General features: G+C 41.5%; 1 protein-coding gene across 1 annotated transcript; it reads left to right on the forward strand.

Annotated features, from left to right (window-relative positions):
- Nucleotides 1-1,082: 1,082 nt before the first annotated feature.
- Nucleotides 1,083-23,875, forward strand: LOC309382640 (vomeronasal type-2 receptor 26-like; the record flags this gene model as incomplete). The annotated part of the gene is made up of 6 exons (XM_081934361.1): nt 1,083-1,193; nt 1,285-1,536; nt 2,243-2,531; nt 9,780-10,571; nt 12,707-12,919; nt 23,723-23,875. Exons 2-6 carry the CDS (start codon nt 1,319-1,321, stop codon nt 23,873-23,875), a joined length of 1,665 nt encoding a protein of 554 aa, XP_081790487.1. The 5' UTR covers nt 1,083-1,193; nt 1,285-1,318.

Genomic DNA, 23,875 nt, shown 5'->3' on the forward strand with positions numbered 1-23,875 from the left:
TTTAATGGCTCTCATTGTATCAATATGGAAAGACAACACAGAGAGTGTCAAGAAAACCAAAAACAAAAACTTCCATCCACACCATAATTTTCTCTCTCAGCCAATGATGCAATCCAAAGGCTGTCACTTTCCTGTCACTCAGTCAGCTCTCATGCAAATTGATATTTCAACTTCAGTAACCAGGAATTATAAAGCCAGCTCTAATTTAGGATCAACACATGGAAATTTCATTGAAAAGAAAAGAAAAAAAACTCTTAACATTAGGTTGGGTTCAAGTAACCTGATTGCTTCCATGGAGTGAAAGCACAGGGAGCACTAAAGTTAAATGGCACCAACCTAGAGTGGCAACGAACTCCATAGCTCTGAGTGACTTTCCCTAGCAGTGCCTGGAGGGAAGAGGCCACACTGAAGAACAGCAGAAGTCACTTTGCTGGATGTGGAAGTCTCTTGCTCCAGCATCACTTTCTGGACATATCCTAACAGGGAGAAGTAAGGCCACTACATAAGAATGCCCCAAGGGGTCTCTCTGTGGTTTTCCGCTAATATGAAATATATAAATATGTCAGGTACTGAGGATTTAATAGCTGCCAGCTGATGTAAGGTTGTAAACTGTAATCTGTAGGCTGATGCAATGAGGATGATTCAGCAATACTTGCATCACCTTTTTAAGACTCTGGTGGGGTAGAGACTCTGGTGAGGTGTCTATATACAGGTGGCCATTAGAGGGCGTTTCTCTCTCTCTTCATGTATCTCATTACTCTCCTTGTGTTCGTACCTGAGTGGTAAGGCATTTATCTCCATCTGCATGTCTGTATATATTTGTATATAAACCACTATTAACTGTATAAAGGCTCTGTGTGCTGTGTGCTGTGTTTTGCTCCTGGCATTAATCTCATAATAATAGTCACGCTGCCAAAACTCTTGACAAAATATTTTCACTAAGATTTTCTCCAGCTGCCCTCCCTTACATGGAAGAAGTTCAGGGTCCCAAGTGATGTTTGTTCTCACTATAATTATCTTCATACATGCCTTGAGATCTTTTCTCCTTCTTCTCCAGTGACTGATCAGACTGAAGCAACATGGAAGGGATCTTGCATTAGAAAAGTATAAATAACAGAGGTTATGCTCTTTGTGGCTGAAGTTACAGGACAGGCAGGAGCTGTGATCTTCAATGCACTTTCTCTCTCTTCCAGGTGTATCTTGCTTTGTCTCTGTTTGAACCAGGAAAGCCATTGGATATTCCATCCTGTGTGACTGCTTCTAATTCTTCCCATTGTTCTTTAGAAACAGGAAGGAGATTGATTCAACCCCATGAATTATGGACCTCCTGCTTCTGTTTCTGATGGTGCTGATGCCCCAGTCAGTCTCTGGAAAACTTAGAAGGAAATGCCCATTGAATTTGGACCACCAGGATGGGGAAAAGCCATGGAGCTATTTTAAGCCAGGAGATCTTCTCATTGGTATAGTTGTCTCTCCATCAGAAATAACACCTGCAATATTACCTTTCAACATGGCTCCTTCTAGTTGGATTCAGCTGTAAGTCATTCTTTGTGATGGAGATTCATTCCCTCCATTTGCAGTTCTAATAGTCTTCTTTTTTCCTTCTTATTTCACTTACTCCTATATTACAGGACCTGACTAATTTCTTGAATCCTTTTGATTTCCACAGCCTCTCTCTTTTGTCTTATTTTCTGGGAGAAACCTGAAAGGAGTCCACATAATTTCCCTTTCTATATTCAATCCTCAATGCATGACTTCCATATTGAAGTTTTTTTTTTAAAAAAAAGTAGTGATTGTTGTAGTTTCCCCTGCAAAGTTCATTTCCATATTTTTATGCCCACTGATTGATATGCTATCCATCATTTTTATAGGAATAGAGGATGATTTGTTTTTAGAATAGATTTTCTGTGTCCCTTATCAAATATCTTCTTCCTTTTATGATTGTTCTACTTTAATGGCTGAATTATTCTACAACCTGTTTACTGGGCTGATGAAAATTAGTACGGCTACAAATAATAATATATTTCTGATTTTTTTTTCTCCTTTTGGAGAACTATCTCCATCCTAAAATCTCAACACACACAAATATTAATGGGTGACTATCATTTGCCTCTGGTTTGGGGTCAATATTGGATTATATCTCAGTTAGCTTGTAGAGAAAAATAGGATTAAATAGGGAAAAATTGTTTAGCTTTTGTTGTTGATGATCCTAATATTAAATATGAGTCTGGTCATTCACTAGTCCACCTTATGGAAAAAGAAAAATACTATGGATGATTTTCAATATTGAAATGGTTAAAAAATATCACCACCTCCTGCACAATCACACACTTGGCTACAACCTCTATGACAACTATGATAACACCCTTGGCACTTCAGACGCCCTCCTAGATATGCTGTCTACTGGAGAAGCCAATGTTCCCAACTACAGCTGTGGAAGAAAGGACAACCTTTTGGTGATTCTTGATGGAGCTTACAGAGACATCTCCATCCAAATGTCAACATTAGTCAGCCCCTACAAAGTCGCCCAGGTTTGTGTTTGTGTTTCTCTATCTGGTAAAGTGAATGGATTATTGGTGTGTGAGTGATAGATCCATTTCTTCACTATAGAATTTAAGAGCTGCTTTTCACCATGGCCATTGTAGGTTTCATGGTTGGGGATTGAGATAATAGTGCGTAAGGAGAATGGGTCAAAACAGAAATATCTACTCATGAGACCCTTCTCCTTGCATTGAGGGCTTCTGCTGCACACTTGTGAAGCTGAAGAGAGGCTCTGTGTTCAATCAAAGGGTCTTTCTACAAAAGGAAAGTGCAGCACTGAAGGAAAACTCACATTTATTTCATGATACTACCAAAGTAATGACATTCTCAAACATGAATTAACCATTTTGTAAAAGAATTACAAATATGTTAGGCAAAATGTCAATTATATTTTGCCCTAAAATGCTCATGTTCAAATTCATTGTTCAATGTTTTTGAGAACAATATTCCCTCTGGAGGGGATTTTCTAACAGTTGGACAGTTCAAGAAATATCCCAACTGGTGGGACATTCTACTGGCAGGTTCATTTACACATATAAATAATAACCGCCATGCCCATTTGGGTCAAAGATGGCAATTGTAGTTCGTATAATTGTAGTTCGTACTGAGGAGATATTTCCTGAGAGCTGAAACAATTAATCAGTGGAACAACTTGATTCCAGAAGTTGTGAATGCTCCAACACTGGAAGTTTTTAAGAAGATGTTGGATAACAATTTGTCTGAAATCTTGCCTAGGCAGGGGGTTGAACTAGAAGACCTCCAAGGTCCCTTCCAACTCTGTTATTCTATGTAGTCTTATTCTATGTATATCTAAAAAGGGGGAATAAAAAAGACACTAATTACAGATATTGTGTTTAAAATACATGCCAGATTCCCCTTGAATAGAGTTGAGAGTAGGTAGATGAAAAGGGCATTCCTTGTAGAAGAACCAGAAGCAGATTTGATCCACTCTTGGTAATTCTGTTGCCTTGAACCATCGAACTATAAAAAAAATATCAGACAGAGGAAAGAATGCCTCTGATGCCTTTATAGCATTCGACACAGTAAACAAAGAAATATTATGGAGGAAACTGATTGCTTTTGCAATCGAGCTCAGAATGTTGACCCTGCTCAAAGCCCTTTCTACAAGCACTGGTGGGTGAGAACAATTAATCAGTGGAAGAAGCTCATGAAGCTGATCTTGTTCCACTACTGGAGGTTTTCAAAAAGAGCTGGGCATTTATAATTGGAATGGCATACAATCTGCTCTATGAGCAGAGGGTTCGACTGGAAGACCTCCAAGATCCCTTCCGTCCCAATTATTCCATGTTCTACATTCATTTGTTTGAGAGTGTGTTTTAGGACAGAGCTCCTCAATGTTTCCCAGCTTGGCAGATTGGGTGTGTTTGTGTTAAAGGGGACATTTCTGTGCAAGTGGATCATTTAAATAGACCATGTGTGCACATACTTGCACGCTGCTCAGGCAAGTGAGGATGCGCTTGTGCACGTGGATGCTTGCCGTCCGTTTCTATGGCCTCGTTGCAAACCCCTCATGGACCACTTGTCAGCTGTGGCTCATTGGTTGGTCAGCCCTGTTTAAGGATCCATGAAGCCCTGAGAAGTAGGACTGATCCTTACCAGAAGGTAAGACCAGGGTGCTGCCTATATGACCTTTGGTTTCATATACTGCTAAGACTTGGCTCCTGTTCTCGTAACAATTATCTGATTATTGATAAGTCAACGTCAAAAGTTATGATCTTTAGAAAATGGTATCATTGCCATATAGGGCTATTTGATGATGAGTCAATAGAGCAAGTTCACACTTTTCCTTTCCTGGGAGTATTTTTCTCTGGACTGGATCTTGGCTCTCTCAACATTGATGGAGGTCATTTAGACCAAAGGGACAAGTGAATGTACTGTTATTTCTTTTTTTTTTAATCACAACTATGCAGCTTCCTTAACCTAAATTATCAAAGTCATCCTCTGAGAAGAATCTTAAGGATGGATAAAAGAATTTCAGCTGCTGTCCTGAGAGCTGAATGGGGAATGTATACAATTGATAAGATAAGATAAGGGCATGCTTTTTATTTCTATAAAATTAATGATATGCAAACTGTCAGAGTCTCGAAACTCTTTAAGAACAAACAAATTTCAATTAAAATGTATTGAAGTGTGCAATTGATAAAGTATTTTGGTACTTTCCTTCCTCTATTCAATTTACTATCTGACCAAGGCTTACCTTAACGCCCTGCCACAAACTGCTCCTTAGTGCCACCGTGTTACAAACTGCTCCCCAGTTCCCCCTTGAGGCTCCACTTGTAGACCATTCTGGCTAGCCTGCTAGCTCACCAACCTACCCTTTCCATCCAGGGTAAGGATAACCACCATCTACATACCCCTTTTGTGGGGGAACCCTGGCTCACGAACAAACTTATGATTTTAACAACAGCACCCGAAAATGAGCTCGCCCCTATGACTACCTATGAACTCTATATATTCCAGGTCAGACCTACTACTACTGCGAGAGTCCGCCCTCTCGCAGGTATGGCCCTCAGACCTTCCAAGGTCCCACCTTGATGACAGGTTTGTTAACCCAGAGAGGCGGAGGAAGCGGAAATTAAGGGGGTTTTTAATTAATCATTTTTTAACAGTTTTAAGGGGTTCCAGGGTAGGGGGGAAGGGGACTCAGGCCAGGAGGGAAAGTAGAGCCAGGCAAACAGATGTGGTCGGGAGGGGAGGGAGCAGAGTGGGGGAGGAGAGTGATAATAGCATTCCAGTACAGGGCTCTGTTATACCAACGGTCGTGAGGAGGGGTGGGTGCGAGGACAGACTAAGAACCTGCAGTCGGTTGGGAGACCGTGGTTGTTGGTTACGCCCGGTCGCTCGTACCAATCCCCGCATGCTAGGTGGCCAGGATCTACAGAGCCAGGGCCTTAGGCTGATGTTATGCAATGCGAGGTCCGCTGTTAACAAGGCCCCCCTCATTAATGACCTGATTTTGGAAGGGGAGCCGGACCTCGCAGGAATAACAGAGACCTGGTTGGGCCACGAGGGAGGTGTACCCCTCGTGGACATGTGCCCACCAGGTTATCGTGCATTCCACCAGCCACGGGCCCAGGGTAGGGGCGGTGGGGTAGCGGTAATTATCTGGGAAGACCTGGAGCCGAGAGAGTTCACTGTGCCACAGACATCCGGGTGTGAATCCCTTGTCGTGAGATGGGGCCCAGGGAGACAGTTGGGCCTGCTGATTGTATACCTGGCTCCTCGCTATACATCAGCGGCCCTGCCTGAGCTCCTCGAGCTGATCGCAACGATGGCAGTTGAGACCCCCAAACTTTTGGTCATGGGGGACTTCAACTTGCCTTCGGTGGGAGAAGCATCTGAGGTGGTTCAGGAGTTCATGGCTTCCATGACAGCCATGGACCTGACTCAGTTAATTCAGGGTCCCACACACGAGGGAGGTCACACGCTGGATCTTGTTTTTGTCTCTGACCAGTGGACAAGTGATCAGGGAATAGGGGACATAGCTATTACTCCCCTGTCATGGTCAGACCACTCACTTCTCCGACTTGACTTCCCTGGTGCTACCCCCCGCCGCGGGGAGGCGGAACCGGAATGTCCTAGATGGTTCCGCCCCAGGCGCCTGATGGAACCGGAAAGGTTCCAGATGGAGCTTGGGCCACCTCCTGTAGACCTGACCTGCCCCCGGATAGAGGACCTAGTAGCCGCCGGGAATAATGCGGCTGCCGGGCCCTTAGACCGGGTGGCGCCTTTGCGGCCTCTCCTGTGGCAACGAACCACCCTGGCCCCTTGGTTCACCGAGGAGCTAAGGGTGATGAAACGCCACAAGAGACGCCTAGAGAGCCGATGGAGATCCTCCCGTTCCGAACTTGACCGAACACAGGTACGAACCTACTTAAGGACATACCTTGTGGCAATAGGAGCGGCCAAACGTCGACATTGTGCCGCCCTTATTGCGTCCGTAGATAACCGCCCTGCCGCCCTGTTTCGGGTGACCCGCTCTCTTCTTTCGCAGAGACCGCGGGAAGCCCCTTTACAGGGCAGGGCAGAGGAATTTGGGAAATATCTGCAGGATAAAATCGCTCAAATCCGTAGGGAATGGGTCCCACTCAGTGGGCTAGGAGGGATGCCCCAGGCGAGTCTTGAGAGACCATTCTGGGAGGAGTTTGACTCGGTTGCCATCGAGGATTTGGACAGGTTACGTGGGCAACTACGAGCCACCACATGTTCATTGGACCCGTGTCCCTCCTGGCTTGTACTGGCAAACTGGGAGGTTACACGAGACTGGCTCTTGGTGCTAGTGAATGCTTCATTGGGCGAGGGGTTCTTACCGGCCGCCTTGAAAGAGGCGGCTGTGAGACCCTTACTCAAGAAGCCTTCCCTGGACCCAACGGAGCTAGCCAATTACCGTCCTGTCTCCAACCTTCCCTTTTTAGCGAAGGTTGTAGAGAGTGTGGTGGCCCAATAGTTCCCACGTCACCCGGAGGAGAATGATTATCTAGACCCGCGCCAGTCCGGCTTCCGACCTGGGCACAGCACAGAGACGGCCTTGGTCGCGTTGGTAGATGATCTCTGGAGGGCCAGGGATAGGGGTTGTTCCTCTATCCTGGTCCTATTAGATCTCTCAGCGGCTTTTGATACCATCGACCATGGTATCCTCCTGCACCGGCTGGAGGGGCTGGGGGTAAGGGGCACCGTTCTATGGTGGTTCTGCTCCTACCTCTCCGACCGGACGCAGCGTGTGTTGGCAGGGGAGCAGAGGTTGTCCCTGAGGCCTCTCACTTGTGGGGTGCCACAGGGGTCGGTCCTCTCGCCTCTCCTGTTCAACACATATATGAAACCGCTGGGTGAGATCATCCGTGGTTTTGGGGTGGGATATCATCTGTACGCTGATGATACACAGCTGTACATCTCCACCCCGAACCACCCGAACGAGGCCGTTGAAATGAAATGATGTCCCGGTGTTTGGAAGCTGTACGGGTCTGGATGGGTAACAACCGACTCAAACTCAACCCCTCCAAGACGGAGTGGCTGTGGCTTCCGGCCCCCCGGTTCAACCAGTTAATTCCAACACTGGCCATTGGGGGCGAGCAACTGGCCCCCATGGAACAGGCGGGCAATTTGGGCATCCTCCTGGATGCCCGGCTGTCCATGGATGACCATGTGGCAGCCGTGGCGAGGGGGGCGTTCCACCAGGTTCGCCTGGTGCGCCAATTGCGCCCCCTATTGGACCAGGATGCCCTTCGCACAGTCACTCACGCGCTGGTGACGTCCCGCCTAGACTACTGTAATGCTCTCTACATGGGGCTTCCCTTGAGACTGCAGCTGGTCCAGAACGCGGCCGCGCGGGTGATTATGGGGAGTACGAGATACTCCCATATAACACCTCTCCTGCGTGAGCTGCACTGGCTTCCTGTGGTCTATCGGGTGCATTTCAAGGTATTGATTACCATCTTCAAAGCGCTCCATGGCACAGGACCTAGCTACATGCGGGATCGCATCCTGCCCCATACATCCCTACGACCAATCCGCTTTCACAGAGAGGGACTTCTCCGGGTGCCGTCCACTAAGCAGTGCCAGAGGGCGGCGCCCAGGAGTAGGGCCTTCTCTGTGATGGGCCCAGCCCTCTGGAATGACCTCCCCCCGGATATTAGGATTACCACCGACCTCCGCTCCTTCCGTTCTAAACTCAAGACCCACCTTTTTCAACTAGCAGGCCTGGCTCAACCGTAGTTTCATTTTATTCCTCCTGGCAATTTTTAATTTTTAAACTTGTAATTTCTATTGGGGTTTGAATTTAACTTATTTTAATATTTTTATGTTATTATAATATTGTATTGTGTTTTATACCTCCTCCGTACAATGTGTAATTTTATAATATGTGTTTTTATTTATTGTACGCCGCCCCAAGTCCCTTTGTGGAGAGGGAGCGGCTAACAAATTTAATAATAATATAAAAAAAACTGTGGTCTTCCTGTCTTTTTACAATTGGAGAAAAATTTAAAAAAATACTTCAAAGAATCAAGGTTGGCAAAACAGAGAAATATCATTGGTCTACTCAGTAAGGTTGGTGTTGTGGCCCAGCAGGAGCCATTGGAGCTGCCACCAGACTCCGACAGTGAGGATCCCTATGAGTTGGCTCTGGAGGATGTGGAGGACCCTGGACAGGGTTCCGACTCCGAGCAGGGATCAGAGAGGCTGGTTGGCCACCAGGAGGCGACCGAGGCATGGAGCAGTGGTGAAAGCCAAAGGGAGCATGCTCCTGAAGTCAGGCCTTGGAGCAGTGTGGAGGAGACAAGGGAGCGTACTCCTGACGTCATGCATTGGATTAGTGGGGAGGAGACAAGGGAGGTGGTTTTGGATGCTCGGCAGAGGAGAGCTAATAGACGTAAAGAACAACTACACAGTTAGAAGAGGTAATTGTACTCAGCTGGTGGTCAGTAGGCTCCTCTCCAGACTATAAATGGACTGCTTGTGCACACGCCCCTTTTGCAGGAATCAACTTATCAGTAGAGTTGGAGACGCTCTCAGATCTGTGTCGTACCTCGACTGGCTGGATTGCTGCCAAGGTGTTAACTGTACCTGGATTGCTGCCAAGGTTTAAACTGTGTGGAAATAAAACATCTTGCAGAGACCTTGTTTCGGAATGCTTTGGTACACGAGAAGGGGGGTCAGAACAGGTTGGGATATTGAAATGCATCAGATGCTACAAATGTACCTTCCAAGTATTGAGTTGAACCTTCCAAATCCCTTTCAGTGAACATACTTGTATTTATGGAGGTTCAGAGATAGAAGATGTAATACTTCTATTACTTGAATGTTAATTATAGAAGAAAGAGGGAGATCAACTTCCTGGATTGCACATTAGATAAATGACCTATTGAGATCCTAATATTAAAAAAAGTATTTACTGGGTGCTCAAAATTCAAAAATTACATATAATAAAACCCTTTTTGGAGGGAAATTATGGTCTGATTGTTGTAAATTCAGGAGTGACAAAATACTATTTTCATTCTTTATGCTTTTTCTATTGAACTATATATTTAAAAAATCTACATTGACATGCTATTTTGTTAATGCTCTGCCTTTTATGTTCTGTATCTTGATATGTCCTTATGACTAATCAGCAAAAAACTGTTCCAATATGTGCATGAGAAAAAAGTTGGATTCATTAAAAGCTAAAAATTGAAACTTGGTAAGACCCTAAATGTAACAGAATTCTTCACTGCTTTTTTCAGGTCAGTCGGAAAATTGCTTCAGAGGCTCTGAGTGATAAAAGTCAATTCCCTTTTTTCCATCCAATGTTCCCCAATGAAGGGTTCCAATACCCAGCAATTGTCCAACTGCTCCTCCATTTCAGATGGACCCTGGTTGGCCTCTTTGCTCCAGACACAGAGAAGGGAGAGCATTTCATGAGAACTTTTACTCCTATGCTTGTCCGGAATAGAATTTGTGTTGTTATATCACAACAATTCTCAACAACTACACATACAGCATCCCTTGGGAATGCCATCTCTAAGTGGAGGCAAGTTAATGTCTTTGTTCATTTCATAGAGTTTGATGGCATTTGGGACAGAATTCTTCCCTTCCATTCAATACTTGAAGGTTTCCCAAGACCCATTGAAGGGAAAGTCTGGATCATGACAGTGGTTGGGGTCTATTTCATGGGTAACTACCATCTTCTCAAGTATGTTCATAGTATTTGGAGCTTTCCTTTTCAGTGGCAAAAGAATTGGCACACAGATGATGCCTATAAAGAATATTTCTTTGTGGAACCTGAATTTCAAAAGGAGTATTTTCACTGCTCTGTTTCAAAACACGTCATTTCTGTCAAAGGCCGGAGAAAATGCACCCAGAAAGCACCAGTGGTGACCCAAGAAAAAAAGAATAGTATGTGGATCGAAAATGACAGCTATTCTTATAGTGTCATTAAGATTCTGGCTCATGCCTTAAATGCTGCATCCAAATCCAAGAGGAGAAGGGAGAAGGGAGAAGAGAGGTTGAGGGCTCCAAGGCTGCAACCATGGAAGGTAAGGGGTCCCAACAAGGATCCATCAGACTAAATTCCTTTTCAAAGTCTTTGGTGCGTTTTCCTCTTAGTTGTTTAAGATCCTAAGCTTCTGCACAACATCTCATACTTACTAGAAGAGCTCTGCACCCTCCCTTCTACAATCAAGATGTCTTGCATATTCAAAAAAAAATATCTTCCCAGCCTTTTTCTGATTTTTAAGCTTCTGTAAACCAGCATAGCTCTTCTCCTTGTAGTCTTTCCTCAAGGCTAAAAGCAGCTCCTTTGATCTCTTCCTCATCTCCTTTGTCTTTCCCTAAAACAGGTAAAAATTTTATTCTCCAAGTGTGGCTCCTTCAAGAGGACTTTTATGATTCAACTGGGTCATTAATGACATTATTTTCAAGTTAATAATATGGTTATTATCATATCATTAAAATATTACTACTAGCTTATTATAATCAGTAATCATTCCACATGTAGAATAATGTGAGAAAAATAACGAATGAATCTTAGAGAAAGATGTAGATTATGGATGCCATTCGTTTGTGTTATACAAAATGCAATGATATATCAAGTCCTAAATGTTAAAAACTAGTTTCCAACTGGATTTTACATGTGCACCTCCCTCTATCTCAAAATCATATTTTATGTTCTGGAAAATGGGAATTTTTAAAGGAGATCAAAATAGCTTTTATAATTTCTGCATCACAAAATCATGATTCATCTACTTCCTTTTTTAATGAAAATATAGCAGAAGCAATGACCAAGGTCTAATTGCTTTTCATAACTTTCCAATTGTATCAGTAAGATTCAAATTTATTTGAATGCAATTTTAAAGACAATTGTATCCACTTAATTATCATGCCATGCATTGCTCAATAAAGAAGATCCCCATTCACCCCAAATTTTTCTTCTCCAAGTGTGGCTCCTTCAAGAGGACTTTTATGATTCAACTGGGTCATTAATGACATTATTGTTATTATTATTTGACATTATTATTTTAAAGACAATTGTATCCATTTAATTATCATGTCATACATTGCTCAATTAGGAAGATCCCCATGCACCACATAAGGAAGGATTTTGTTGATTCTTTGCTAAAATCAAGTAATATCACCACCATTCACACATGTTAATAAGGAAGTGTGATGAGATGTTGGAATGAATTTGGAGGATGAGAGAAAGAGATGCTGCTAGGGAAGAATCAGATAAGATGTGGGGGAGGAAACCAGCAGCTGCATAACAGGCAGAAAAAGAAAGTCAGACAAGTTCCTCCCTAATTTTTTTGACCGTTAAAAAAGTTCATTAAAAGATTTGGACATTCCCATTGATAATATAGTCTTACAATAAAGTAGGTTCATCTGAACATCCCCCCCCCCCCCCTGCTCTACTTGAATGAGGAATAGCCTTGCAACTATTTTCTTGACAAATCCTTGCTTTCTCCTAATCACCTTGTTGTTTTCAAGGAGTTTATGAATACCCTACTTATTTGTGTTTTTTCTTCAATTGATTGGTGACCTTCCCTAAAATGTACCCTAAGTTTCAGGTAATGCACCCATTGAAAGCAGAACTCCGAGGCAGATAGATTCCTCAAAGAACAGTTTATTGGATAGGTCATATTGACAAAATGTTGATAGCTGACTCTGAAAGGTCATATTTATTTCACCTAATATAAAAATGAAAGTTCCCCCTGTCCTCCAAGTCATCAGTCACATTGTCTAATAAACGTGCTGGCAGGTTGCTTGGTTACTCCACTCCTCCTCTCTAAGCCACCAGTTGGAATGACCTTGGTTCCCATAGGAAAACCTTTTTTCTTTTGATGGCAAAACCCCATATATCTAATTTCCCCCCTCCCTGTCCCCTCTTCTGCCTTGTGGCCACCCTGAAGCCCAAAAGATGGCCTCAGCAGGTTTGCTTCAAGGTTGACATATATCTTCTCACTATACTTTTGGTCAATATACTAAGTGATTGAGAACTATTACTGAAACTTTATTATTGAGTTTTGAAGCTAGTGGCAACACTTGTTCTCCCAACTCACAATACTTAGAAGTTAAACAACCACAGAAGGAAGATTCAAATGTAAAAAACTAATGTGAGAAAGAAAAAAAAAAACAAGATTTCTGCTTTTTAAATTCCTGGATGTTTCCATTCTAGCTCCATCCATTTCTAAAGAATCAGGAATTGTACAATGTTTCCCTGCTGAAAATCTACTTGGATCAAAATGGAGACCTAGCAGCAGATCTAAGGATCCTTAGTAGAGTGGTTCTTCCCAAGGAGGATCCCATCAACAAGCATTTGGGATCGTTTGAAAGGCAGCGACTTATAATTAAACACGATGCTTTGTCAGAGCTACAGTTGGTCAACAAGGTGGGGGAAATCTTGGTGTCTTTTTTTCATTTTTTTTCCAAAGAAGTAGGAGCCTTTTCAAGTGTGGTAAACCTAGTCAAAAAAGTGGTTACCTTCACTTAGAATTGAATATGTGGAGTAAAACTAATAATTATATTAGATAGATGGGGGGCCTTCAGTTCTATGGACCTAAGAATCCTTTAGATACTATAATGCTGAAGCTGTTATGATCTGATTCAGCTATATGAAAAATGAGATTTGGGGAGATTATTATTTAGGACACAAATCATTGCCAATTAATGACTCTTTTCAAATTTATCACCATGAAACTGGTGAGAGAGACACTCATATACTGAAGAACTTCAGGTTAATAGCTTCAGATTCACTTGTTCCTTGTCTTCAAATATTAGGGATGAAGGCAATTCTGTTAACCAGAGCCTAACTTCAGGTTTGGATTGAATCCAATGAAATGAAAACAAAATTTGATGGAAATTCTGTTGGTCCAATTGGGAAATAACAGGGGGGGAAAGAGTCAAAAGGGACCTTGTAGGCGATCTAGTCCAACCCCCCTCTAAAGCAGGAGACCCTACATCATTTCTGTTAGTTGGCAGTTGAATCTCTTCTTGAAAACCTCCAGTGAATAAGCTCCTACAATTTCTGAAGGCAACTTCTGTTCCATCGGTTGATTGCTCTCACTGTCAGAAAATTTCTCCTTATTTCCAGGTTGAATCTCTCCTTGTTCAGTTTCCATCCATTATTCCTTGTCTGTCCTTCAGGTATTTTGGAAAAAAACTTGACTCCCTCTTCTCTTTGAAAGCCCCTCAAATATGATGCTCAAATATGAGAGGGAGGAAGAGAGAGATGGAGAGATGGGGAGAGAGAAAAGGGGACAAAAAGAGAGAGGAAAATGAGAAAATGATAGAGCGAGAAAATGGGAGGAAAAAGGGATAAGCAAATGAGAAAGAGAGAAGGGGGGAGAAAGGGAGAGGAACAGAAATGACAGAGTTGGAGGGAGAGAAAAACAAGAGAGAGCGAGTGATCCATTTCCCACAGAAAAACTGGGATCAACAAAACCCAGGTAGGTGTGGCTGTGTGGGCCATGTGACTGGGTGGGAGTGACATTGAGTTGGCCACACCCACCTAGGTATTGTGGGTCCCAGTGTTTTCTGTGGGAAATGGTTCCAAATGGTTCTTTGAGTACTTAAAATTTCAGACCACTGGCCTAAGTGAAGCCCAGAGACTACTTTGGTAATGTTCATGTCTACCTCCATCTTTCATGAATAATGAACCTCAACATATTTCCTTTGGCATTTCTTCTTTCTCTTCTCAGTCTCTGCCTCAGTCCAAATGTGTGGGAAAATGTCAGCCTGGATTTGTCAAGAAGGCTCGAGAAGGAGAGCCAGTTTGTTGCTATGACTGCGGTGCTTGTCCGGAGGGGACCATCTCCACTCAGGAAGGTGGGTGACGTTATGCATTTTAAAGACAAATGTAAGTTTGATGGTTTTGTTCTTAATTTTCATGGTGTCCAATTACTGCCACAATGGGAGAGATAAGAAAAAGATTTTGAAGGATGAGGTAGGAAGAAGGATGTTTTGAATTGGTTAGGAAATCTCTCTTTTATTTGCCAATTTGGATGTGTCGTTCCATATTGGCAATCCTTGCTGTTCAATGTTTATTACAATTCCCTTAATCTACTATATAGAATAACAAGTAGTACGTATCTCACTTTGTTCATCCTCTTAAAAGTTCTATATATGTCCATGTTTCATATATTTTAACCCATGCTTAATTGTCCTTCTATTGTCATATTCAATCAATTAGCAACTCAGTTTAATTATCATGTATAAAAGTGAATCACAAACCTCTGCTTTACAATCTTCCCATATCAGTTTCATATTTGTCCATATTCCATATATATTAACCTCTATTTAATTATCTTTCCATTATCATATTCAACCAGTTAGCAACTCCATTTTATTATCATATTTAGGCATAATCTTAGCTTTATATTTACCCATATAACGATTTCTAGTTGTTTGATTTTTTCCTAGTAAGTCTTTTGTCCCAGTTCTCTTTTCCTGCCTTCTCCCTTTTCTTTGTTTCGACATGTCCACCCTCTTCAATTTTCCCTAAGCAACCATCAAAAAAATATTTTATATTTCTTTTGTTGGGCGTAACCTCTTGCTTCAATTTTCCTTATGCCACTGACAGCCTCCAAAACACCTTTTGTCTGCTTTTTATTCCCTTTTGTTGGGACACATCACTCTTTTACAATTTTCCCTATACCACTGCCAAGCCCATAGAGTTTTTTGTCTGCTTTTTATTTCCCACCGTTTCTACCCCTTCATTTTCTTTTCCCCCTTCTTCTTCGCCTTCTTTTGTAAATACCTGCTTCTCTGGGTTCAGAATTCTATTTAGGCATAATTTTAATGATTTATGCATATTTTTTATGATTTCATGTAGTTCTTCAAATTCCCAGCTTTCCATGATGTCCAATTCGAAAGTTACAGTTAGTTATACAGTTCTTATTTCAGGGTTCTGGTCCACCTAAAATTTATCTACTTCAGCTGCTGTGGGGAAGAGCAATGGGAGCCATCTTGGTCTTTTGTTCTTCCTTAATGTCCTGTTCCAAAATTGCAGTTAGTTATACAAATCTTATTTCGAGGTTCTGGTCCACCTTAAATTTAGTTAATTCAACTACTGTGAAAATGGAAGAGAAGCTGGAACCATCTTAATCTTTTGCAGAAAAAAGGGGGGGGGAACCTTTCGTATTTCCCTGTTCTTAATTTTGTTATTATTATTTTTCTTGCTACTTTTCACCTTTCGTTGGTTATAGCTGCTCAAAATATATTAATTGGAACCAGCTTGCATACAGCCAAAACTCAGATATGTTTTTTCTTTGCCTCCTGCTTTTCCAAGTTCTGATTTATGGCAATTGTTTAATTAGAATTTCCCACACAGCAATATTAGGTTATCAGTTGTCAGTGAGGAGATAGTGCTTTTTTCTTGATCTTTCTCCCTTGTTACATTCCACCCCTCATTAATTGGGGTTGCTTAAGATATGTTAGTTAAAAGACACTTGGACGAAGTAAATCTTCACACTCCTAGACTACTTTAAAAACACAATCTTTTCAAGTCCAAAACCAAATTTAGAGTTTGTGTTTGAGTGGGTTTGTCACTTCTCTACTTTCTTCCTTTCTGTCTGAATTGTTTCAAACAAATGGCTTTTTTTGGGAGGGGGGGGACTAATGTTTCAACCCTCCATTTTCCTTTTCTTTCTTTCTTTTTGAAAAAAATCCTGATCTGACCATCAATATTATTTATGCTCTCAAGATTCTCTGCCTTTCCCAAGTTTGATTTATGACTGTGGGTTAGATGAATTTTCTTACCGGTCTTTCATCTCTTCCTCACACTCCTGTTCATTTCCTTTGGCTGGAAGTCAGCTTCTTATTCAGCCATGTTGCCATGCTGCTGCCCCTACTCTGATTCAAAAGGCAAATCACCGACATGCAATGGGCCTGTTGCGTCCCCCTGGGTCTGATGAGACACTGGCACTTCTTCGCCCCCCTCCAGGGGGGGGGTCTGATCTAAAAAAGATCTTGGAGATGGTTTGTCAGACAGGGTCCATGTGAGGCTCTTCAGAGCCCTCCCACCCCCACATCTGTCCAGCTGGAGAACTTCCGGTCAACTTCCGGTCATAAATCCTAATAAGTTGAAATATCTAATTGGGAGGAACAACTGAGGGAGAGATTTTGGGTTGAAGGAACAATAAAAACCAAAGAGATGTCTCATCATAAAACCGTCAAGTGGATATTTCCTTCCCACTTTTTCTTATCTTTTCAGTTTTCTTTTTTGTTAAATATTCAGATGTAGGAACAGTTATAACACCGAACAAAAAAGAGGAATATAGTCCTGATTTTGAAAAAGGGAAAAAAGTTGAACATGCTGTATTAGGATTAAAGATAACAGAAAGTGGTGGTGGTGGGAAACTAATAAAAGATGAATATACTTAATATCCATTGATACTAATGTTGAATTCATTCTCTATTTAAAATTGCTGCCCAAATCTAGAGAGGATGGATTCAGTTCCTCTTCTTGAATTCTTTCATGAATTAATCTTTCTTAAGATCTCTTTATTTTCAAATTTATTTATTGAATTTATGTGGCTGTTTATTTCATACAAAGTGACTCTTGTTGGCATACAATTAAAGCAATAATTAAAAATTAATATAATGAGAAATAAACGCTAAGACAGCAAGAGAGGAATGCCTCAAGATGCTACCAACTATGCAACAAGCACGCAGGGCTCTATTACCAAGTGATTCCCAGGACTGTTGACAGAATCACATTTTCAGGGATTTCTACAGCTTGGAGATACTACCTAATCCAGGGTAGAGAATGATTTTTAATGGGAAGGGGCTGTACAATCTCCCCTGAAGTTGGCAATATTACAAGCCTTCTCAAGAGGCTCTCCATGGATCCAACCATGTTAGATAACTTTTACCCTGTGTCCAGGATTTTTACAGAATTTATTGAGAGCATAGTTGGTGGGTCAATCATCAATAACTGAGTTTAAATATTCCTGGGAAAAATGTATGTGTAGCATCTGTCAAAAATTTAAAACTTAATACAAACAAAGAAACCTAAAGTAAAGTCAGTGAACGATAAGAATCTGGAGGATTACCTCAGAGAAGGGAGTTTGTGGTACCACATATTTCTTCTTTTAGTTTTTTTTAAAGTTTTTTTTTTTAAAAATTAATTTTCAAAACAAACACAACACAGAGAATCCTCCTTCTTTACATACTGTAGAAAGTGTATCAGTTGGTTACAAAAATCTTGTGTGCATCTCTTCCATTGTCATCACAAAAGTCGTATTAACTCAGGTATTTTAAATCAGATATTTTTATACATATTACTATCATCATGCCTCCATTTTCATTTGACTATAATTGTTTAATCGTCCTTCATCATAAAATGTACCAAGATTTAAAACCTGACCACATATTGGCATTTCATTTGTTATTTCTAATATCCACCAATAGCACCATATCCTTCTGGCCTATTCTGGCTAAATATCAATAATATTTAGTAACAAAAATTTCTAATCCTTATTTCCAAATCACTGTTTACAATTTATATCCAATTTCCTTATGTTGTACACACACACACACACACACACACACATTGTTAACATTATCCCTCCTTCATTTAACTCTATCCATTATCATGTCATTTCCCCCCCTTATAATCAAAACTTAGCTAAATTCAACTTAGTTCTTTTTTATTAACCTTTATATATAACCAAATAATTTCTAATCTTCCTTTCATAGGTATCATTCAATATTCATATCCAATGATTACTTGTCATACCAATATATATGTCTACATTATTATCATTCTCAGTTGTTTATTTAACCATATCTATTGCCACTAAATTTCACTAAATTTAACCAGGTTTAGATTATACACGTTCATCTATCAACCTGCATCTTTCCAGTAGCAAAAAGATCTCATGTCTTCTGCCATTTGTGGTATCAGACCTCTAATCAGTCCTCCTTAATCAAATTTGCATGGACTCCTCTTTGCAACTCATTGCTTATTGAGTCTCTCATATAATTTTGATGCCCTTCTTCTGTTTCCTTGATCAGTTTATATTTAATTGTCCGTGAATGAATGAATGAATGAATGAATATTTATTTCTTGACCGCACCCTCTCCCGAAGGACTTGGGGCGGCGTACAATAAAACATATAAAATACATATCTGGACAGGACATACATATAACAAAGACGTGTATAGGACGTATACAAGGAGGAGGTAAGCTGATAGATAAAACAATTAAAATCACAATATTTAAAAACCCCAATAAATAAATTCACTTAAATTACACTAATAAAAACCCGTCAGGAGCGATATAGTTAGATCATGGTTGAGCCAGGCCAGCTACTTGGAATAGGTGGGTCTTGAGCTTAACTCGGAAGGAGCGGAGGTCAGACATAGTCCTAATATCCAGAGGGAGGTCATTCCACAGGGCTGGGCCCGCCACAGAGAAGGCTCTACTCCTAGGCGCCGCCCCTCGACACTGTCTGGTGGACGGCACCTGGAGGAGTCCCTCTCTGTGCGAGCGAATTGGTCGCAGGGATGTATGGGGCAGAATATGATCCCGCAAGTAACTAGGTCCTGAGCCATGGAGCGCTTTAAAGATAGTTATCAAAACCTGGTGTTATCAATGATGTTGCTAATAAAATTTGTCTCTTTAGCTCCATAAATTCTTTTGTTTTTTCTTCTTCTGTGCCTTGCCATCTGAGGTAGAGTTCCCATCCATCTAACTCCCCTTTCTGTATTCCATTATTTCCATTTCCAGACACAAACCACAAACCAATTTTTAGGACTCTAACCTCCACTTTTTCCACTTGATAAACATCTCCAACTTCTTCATCATATTTTACTGTTAGATGCTCTAGATTTTCCCACTTCTTCTCCGTCCTCTCAAATGTGTTTGATAATTTCTGAATTTCAAACATTATCTTTTGCAAACTTAAAGCTTCTTTCTGCTGTTGAAGTTGTGCCATAATTTCCAGCTGACAAATACTGCTGCTCTGGCTTGAAGGATTTTTACAAGGTTAAACATAAATTCACAGTAAAATATTCTTTTCACTTTCTCTGGTTAGAGACATAGTTCAAAAGGACACCTGTGTAAACAATTCGTCCTTTGGTCTTATCACTCTCTATAAACCAACTGTGAGACTTTGAATTGCCAAGCCAGACTGTTCAGTGAGGAAAGTGAAAGTGCTTTGTTCCCAATATACAAGCCTCCAGCCTCCGAGCAGCAGCACTAACTTTCCCTCTGTTGTTAGAATTCTCTTTGTTTCCTTTTTTTAATATTCCAAGTTAAAAAAATAAAAATCAAATTCTTGAGTAAAACAGAAGAGAAAAAGAGGAAAACACACATAGTAATGAAGAAGGAAAATTTTAGTCCATAGCTTGCAAAAATAATAAAAAAAGATAGAAGAAGAAAACTTAATCCATTCGTTTTAAAGGGCTTGCATACATTCCATCCATAAAAATAGCATTTAAGAAGCAAGATAACGCACTGACCAAAACCATTCAAAGTTTAATTCCGCCACTTATTTCTTCTGTTCTCAGATTTAAATTAATTTTAAGTTTTTTGTGGGCAGTCTCTTTTAAAATGGTAAAAATTCCTCACCAGTTGTAAACACTTTCTCTTTCCATTTCCTTCCGTCCCAACTGAATCAGCCTAGGGGCTGTGCTTTTATCGTCAGCTAGAAGAACTTCTCCTGGATCAATCAGGGACTTTGTGGTGTCACTGAGATCAACAGGACGTATTCTTCCCATTCAGCATCTCTGCTGGGAGGTTTAGGTCCGATTGGACCACCCAGCGATAAAAGTTTCAGCAGCGATCTCAGAGCATTGAGATTGCATGTTGGTCTCGTAGCGACATTGGCTCCTCCTCCTTTTAGTTTTATTTTCTTGTTCTTGTTTTTATAGTTTTTTATATAAGGGGATTTTTTGTCTGGAGTGCATATACAATTTACTAAGGCATTCCTATCTTTCAGTATAACATCTCACCCAAAGGTTTTATTGAAATTTGAAAGACTATAAAAGAAATATTATTTTGTTCCCTCAGATACTGAAAAATGCACCAAATGTCCAGATGATCAATATCCAAATAAGAATCAAGTCAAATGTATCCCCAAAAGAACCATCTTCCTGTCCTATGAAGAACATCTGGGGATCATCCTCATCTCCTTTGCCCTACTCTTGCTCCTAACCACAGTGTTCATTTTAATCCTATTCCTTCAATCCCTAGAAACTCCCATTGTCAAATCCAACAACCGGGACATCTCCTTCATCCTCCTGATCTCTCTCCTACTTTGCTTTTTGTCCCCCTTTTTCTTCATTGGGAAACCAAGGAAAGCCAGCTGTCTTCTCCGACAAACAATGTTCAGCATTGTCTTCTCGGTAGCTGTGTCTTCTGTGTTGGCGAAAACTATCACGGTGGTGCTGGCCTTCCTGGCCTCAAAACCAGGAAACAGGATGAGAAGATGGTTAGGGAAGAGCTTAGCCAACTCCATCATCCTTTCTTGTTCAGGTGTCCAAATTTTCATCTGTGCCATGTGGCTGGGAGTTTCTCCCCCATTCCCTGACTCTGACATGCACTCCCAGCCTGGAAAGATCATCCTTCAATGCAACGAAGGCTCCGCCACCATGTTTTATGTTGTCCTTGGTTACATGGGTTTCCTAGCTGCCATTTGCTTCACAGTGGCTTTCTTGGCCAGGAACCTTCCTGGGGCCTTCAATGAAGCCAAGCTGATCACTTTCAGCATGTTGGTCTTCTGCAGTGTCTGGATCTCCTTCCTGCCCACCTACCTGAGCACCAAAGGAAAGTCCATGGTAGCCGTGCAGGTCTTCTCCATCTTGGCCTCTGGTGCTGGCCTACTGGGCTGCATCTTCATCCCCAAGTGCTACATTATCCTCCTGAGACCAGATTTAAACACAAAGGAACAACTAATGATAAAAGCAGGGACCTGATTTTGAAATTGGTTCTTTGGATTATAACATTTAATTTTTGATTGCAGTTGTTGGTTTATATGCTTCATTTGCCTCTGTTTGACAACTGATGTTATTTAAAACTGAAGACGATAAAAATAGTTATTTTAATCAATGTAATAGTAATATAACAATAAATAATCAAACAATAAAATAAGTTAACAGTTATTATTTGTATTTTAAACCAATTGGTAGCCCTTCTTTTCCTCAGCATGCAAGTTAGCCAATATTTGGCTTAAGGAATCCTTTAAGAGAGGAGATATATGAACCATATCCTCAGTTTTTGACTGCTTTTAGCGTGGTAGGTATCTTCAGAGTTAGCTAGGAAGGTCTCAGCCTCATCTCCTTCATGGTTCTTTCAGAATTGGTATTTCAATTCCCCCAAGGTCTGGTTCTGTCAGGAGGAGAAGGTTTAGTGTAGATGAATCAGTGTTGCAACTTCCAGAGCTCTATTTGGGTTTGATGCTCTTTCTCAGCAATCTCTCTTCAGTTAAGCTCCAAATCTACTTTCACCCTCTTCGTGGCTTCCTCTCTTTTAGCCTTCCATTTCAGCTTCTCTGGGCTGAGGTGCTGAACAGACTTTCTGCCTTTTGGTGAGGAATCTTCTGTAGCAGATATCTTTATAGCTTGTGGCTTTCTGAGAGGTTTGGCATCTAAGTATCTTTGTCACTTCTCAGCTGTGTGATTCTCCTAGTACTACCTAGCCTGTCTATCATTGGCAGTTTTTCGGATGGGGGGGGGGAATAAAGACCTGTGGTTGGTATTTGACCTTTGCTCATTGTCAGATGATTTTTTAAAAGAAAAAACCTCTTGATTCCCTATTTACCCCCAAGTGTTCAATATCCAACTTCTACCACTATATAATAATAGAAAAGGTGTCCTCAGGTTCGAACCTGCCCCTCCTCTGAGCTACTTCAGTTCTGAAGAGACCCAGCTGTGGGGGAGCAGCTATTGGCCAATTTGCTCTCCTTGCTCCCTCCCTTCCTCCATCCAGAACTCTGGGGAACCAGAAGAGGATTGAAGGGAAAATCCTCACCCATCTTGGATGCATGTAGTTAAGAGTGTAACCTCTGACAGCTGACAGTGGAAAGAAATTATTTGTCTTAAAGGAGGGGAAATTCCTCTATTCTCTGGTACCTTCCGGTGTTCAGCATTTTACTACTTGTGGAATGGGATGTAGGATACAAAACAAGTAATGAACTGTTACTGCACTGTTCATTTGTATGCTCTGGTGAGAGTCCCTGAAATAACATGGAGAGAAGGCCCCACAGAACAAAGAGTTGTATTCATATCATCTCAAAATGACAGGAGAGACTAACACATAAGAAGCAAATCATGTAAGCACACAGATGTAAGTATTCAGAGGTAAAGGGTGTCAAGTTACTATATGTCACTGAGTTCAAGTTCCTTCTTCTGGGAAGGAAGGACTAAGGCAAAACAAAAAGCAAAACAAATGAGCAATAAAACAGGGAAGAAAACATAAATCAAAAGGAGGAGCCACTTTGATAAAGCCAACCCCCCAAGAAGAAAGCATTTTCCATTGCAAATCTTTGGGATTGTTGTATTGAGATAAGAAACATTGGACTTATAGTGCTTTATGGCAACTTGATTGAATCAATTCCATTTATCTAAGACCTGATTTTTCCCACAGTCCTGTCTCCCCATTTGACCTCAAGGGGGTCACCATATGGATCTCCCAAGAGAACAGGGTTTAGTCTTGCACTCTCCTGGAAACAATAACTCAAAAGTCCTAAACATTGCCCTGAGCAGAGTAATAGGATAATGGCAGCCAGGAGAATTGGGAATTCTAGAGCCAGGTTTCATAGCCCACCTGTCCCAGGCAAGCTGAGATCATCCAATTCTAGAAACTCCTGGAATGATTGTTGTGTGATTCGCTTAGCTGGATCTTCCAAATCCTGCATGGTAACTTTTATTTGCAAGGAATAGTTGGTGAGTTTAAAGCAGGGGTCCTCAAACTTTGCAAACCGGTGGGCCGATTCACAGTACCTCAGACTGTTGGGGGGCCGGATCGGCTGGGTAAGAATGGCTAGGTGGTCATGTGATTGGGTGGGTGTGGCTAGGTGGTCATGTGACTGGGTGGGCATGGCAAATTTAGCATTCCATTTGCCTTTGTCCCTGCTGTACTTGCCCCTCCCCTACTCACGCACCAGCTCTGGATCATATGACTGTGAAAAACATCCCAAAAGGCTGCTTTTAAAGCATTTTTAAAGACTTTTAAAGCACTGATTTACAGGCTGGCAGCAGAACTGCTTTTCAAGCCAGCAGCATCCCCTCTCCTACTCACACACCGGCCCTGGATCATGTGGCTGCACTGGAGAGATCCCCCCTCAGTCAGCTGGTCCTTCCCAGCACCCTCCGGCCTTACCTTCGGGCAGCCGCCGTGTGA

Source organism: Natrix helvetica (genome assembly GCF_964273705.1).
Source record: "Natrix helvetica genome assembly, chromosome: 1".
Classification (NCBI taxonomy): Eukaryota; Metazoa; Chordata; class Lepidosauria; order Squamata; family Natricidae; genus Natrix; species Natrix helvetica.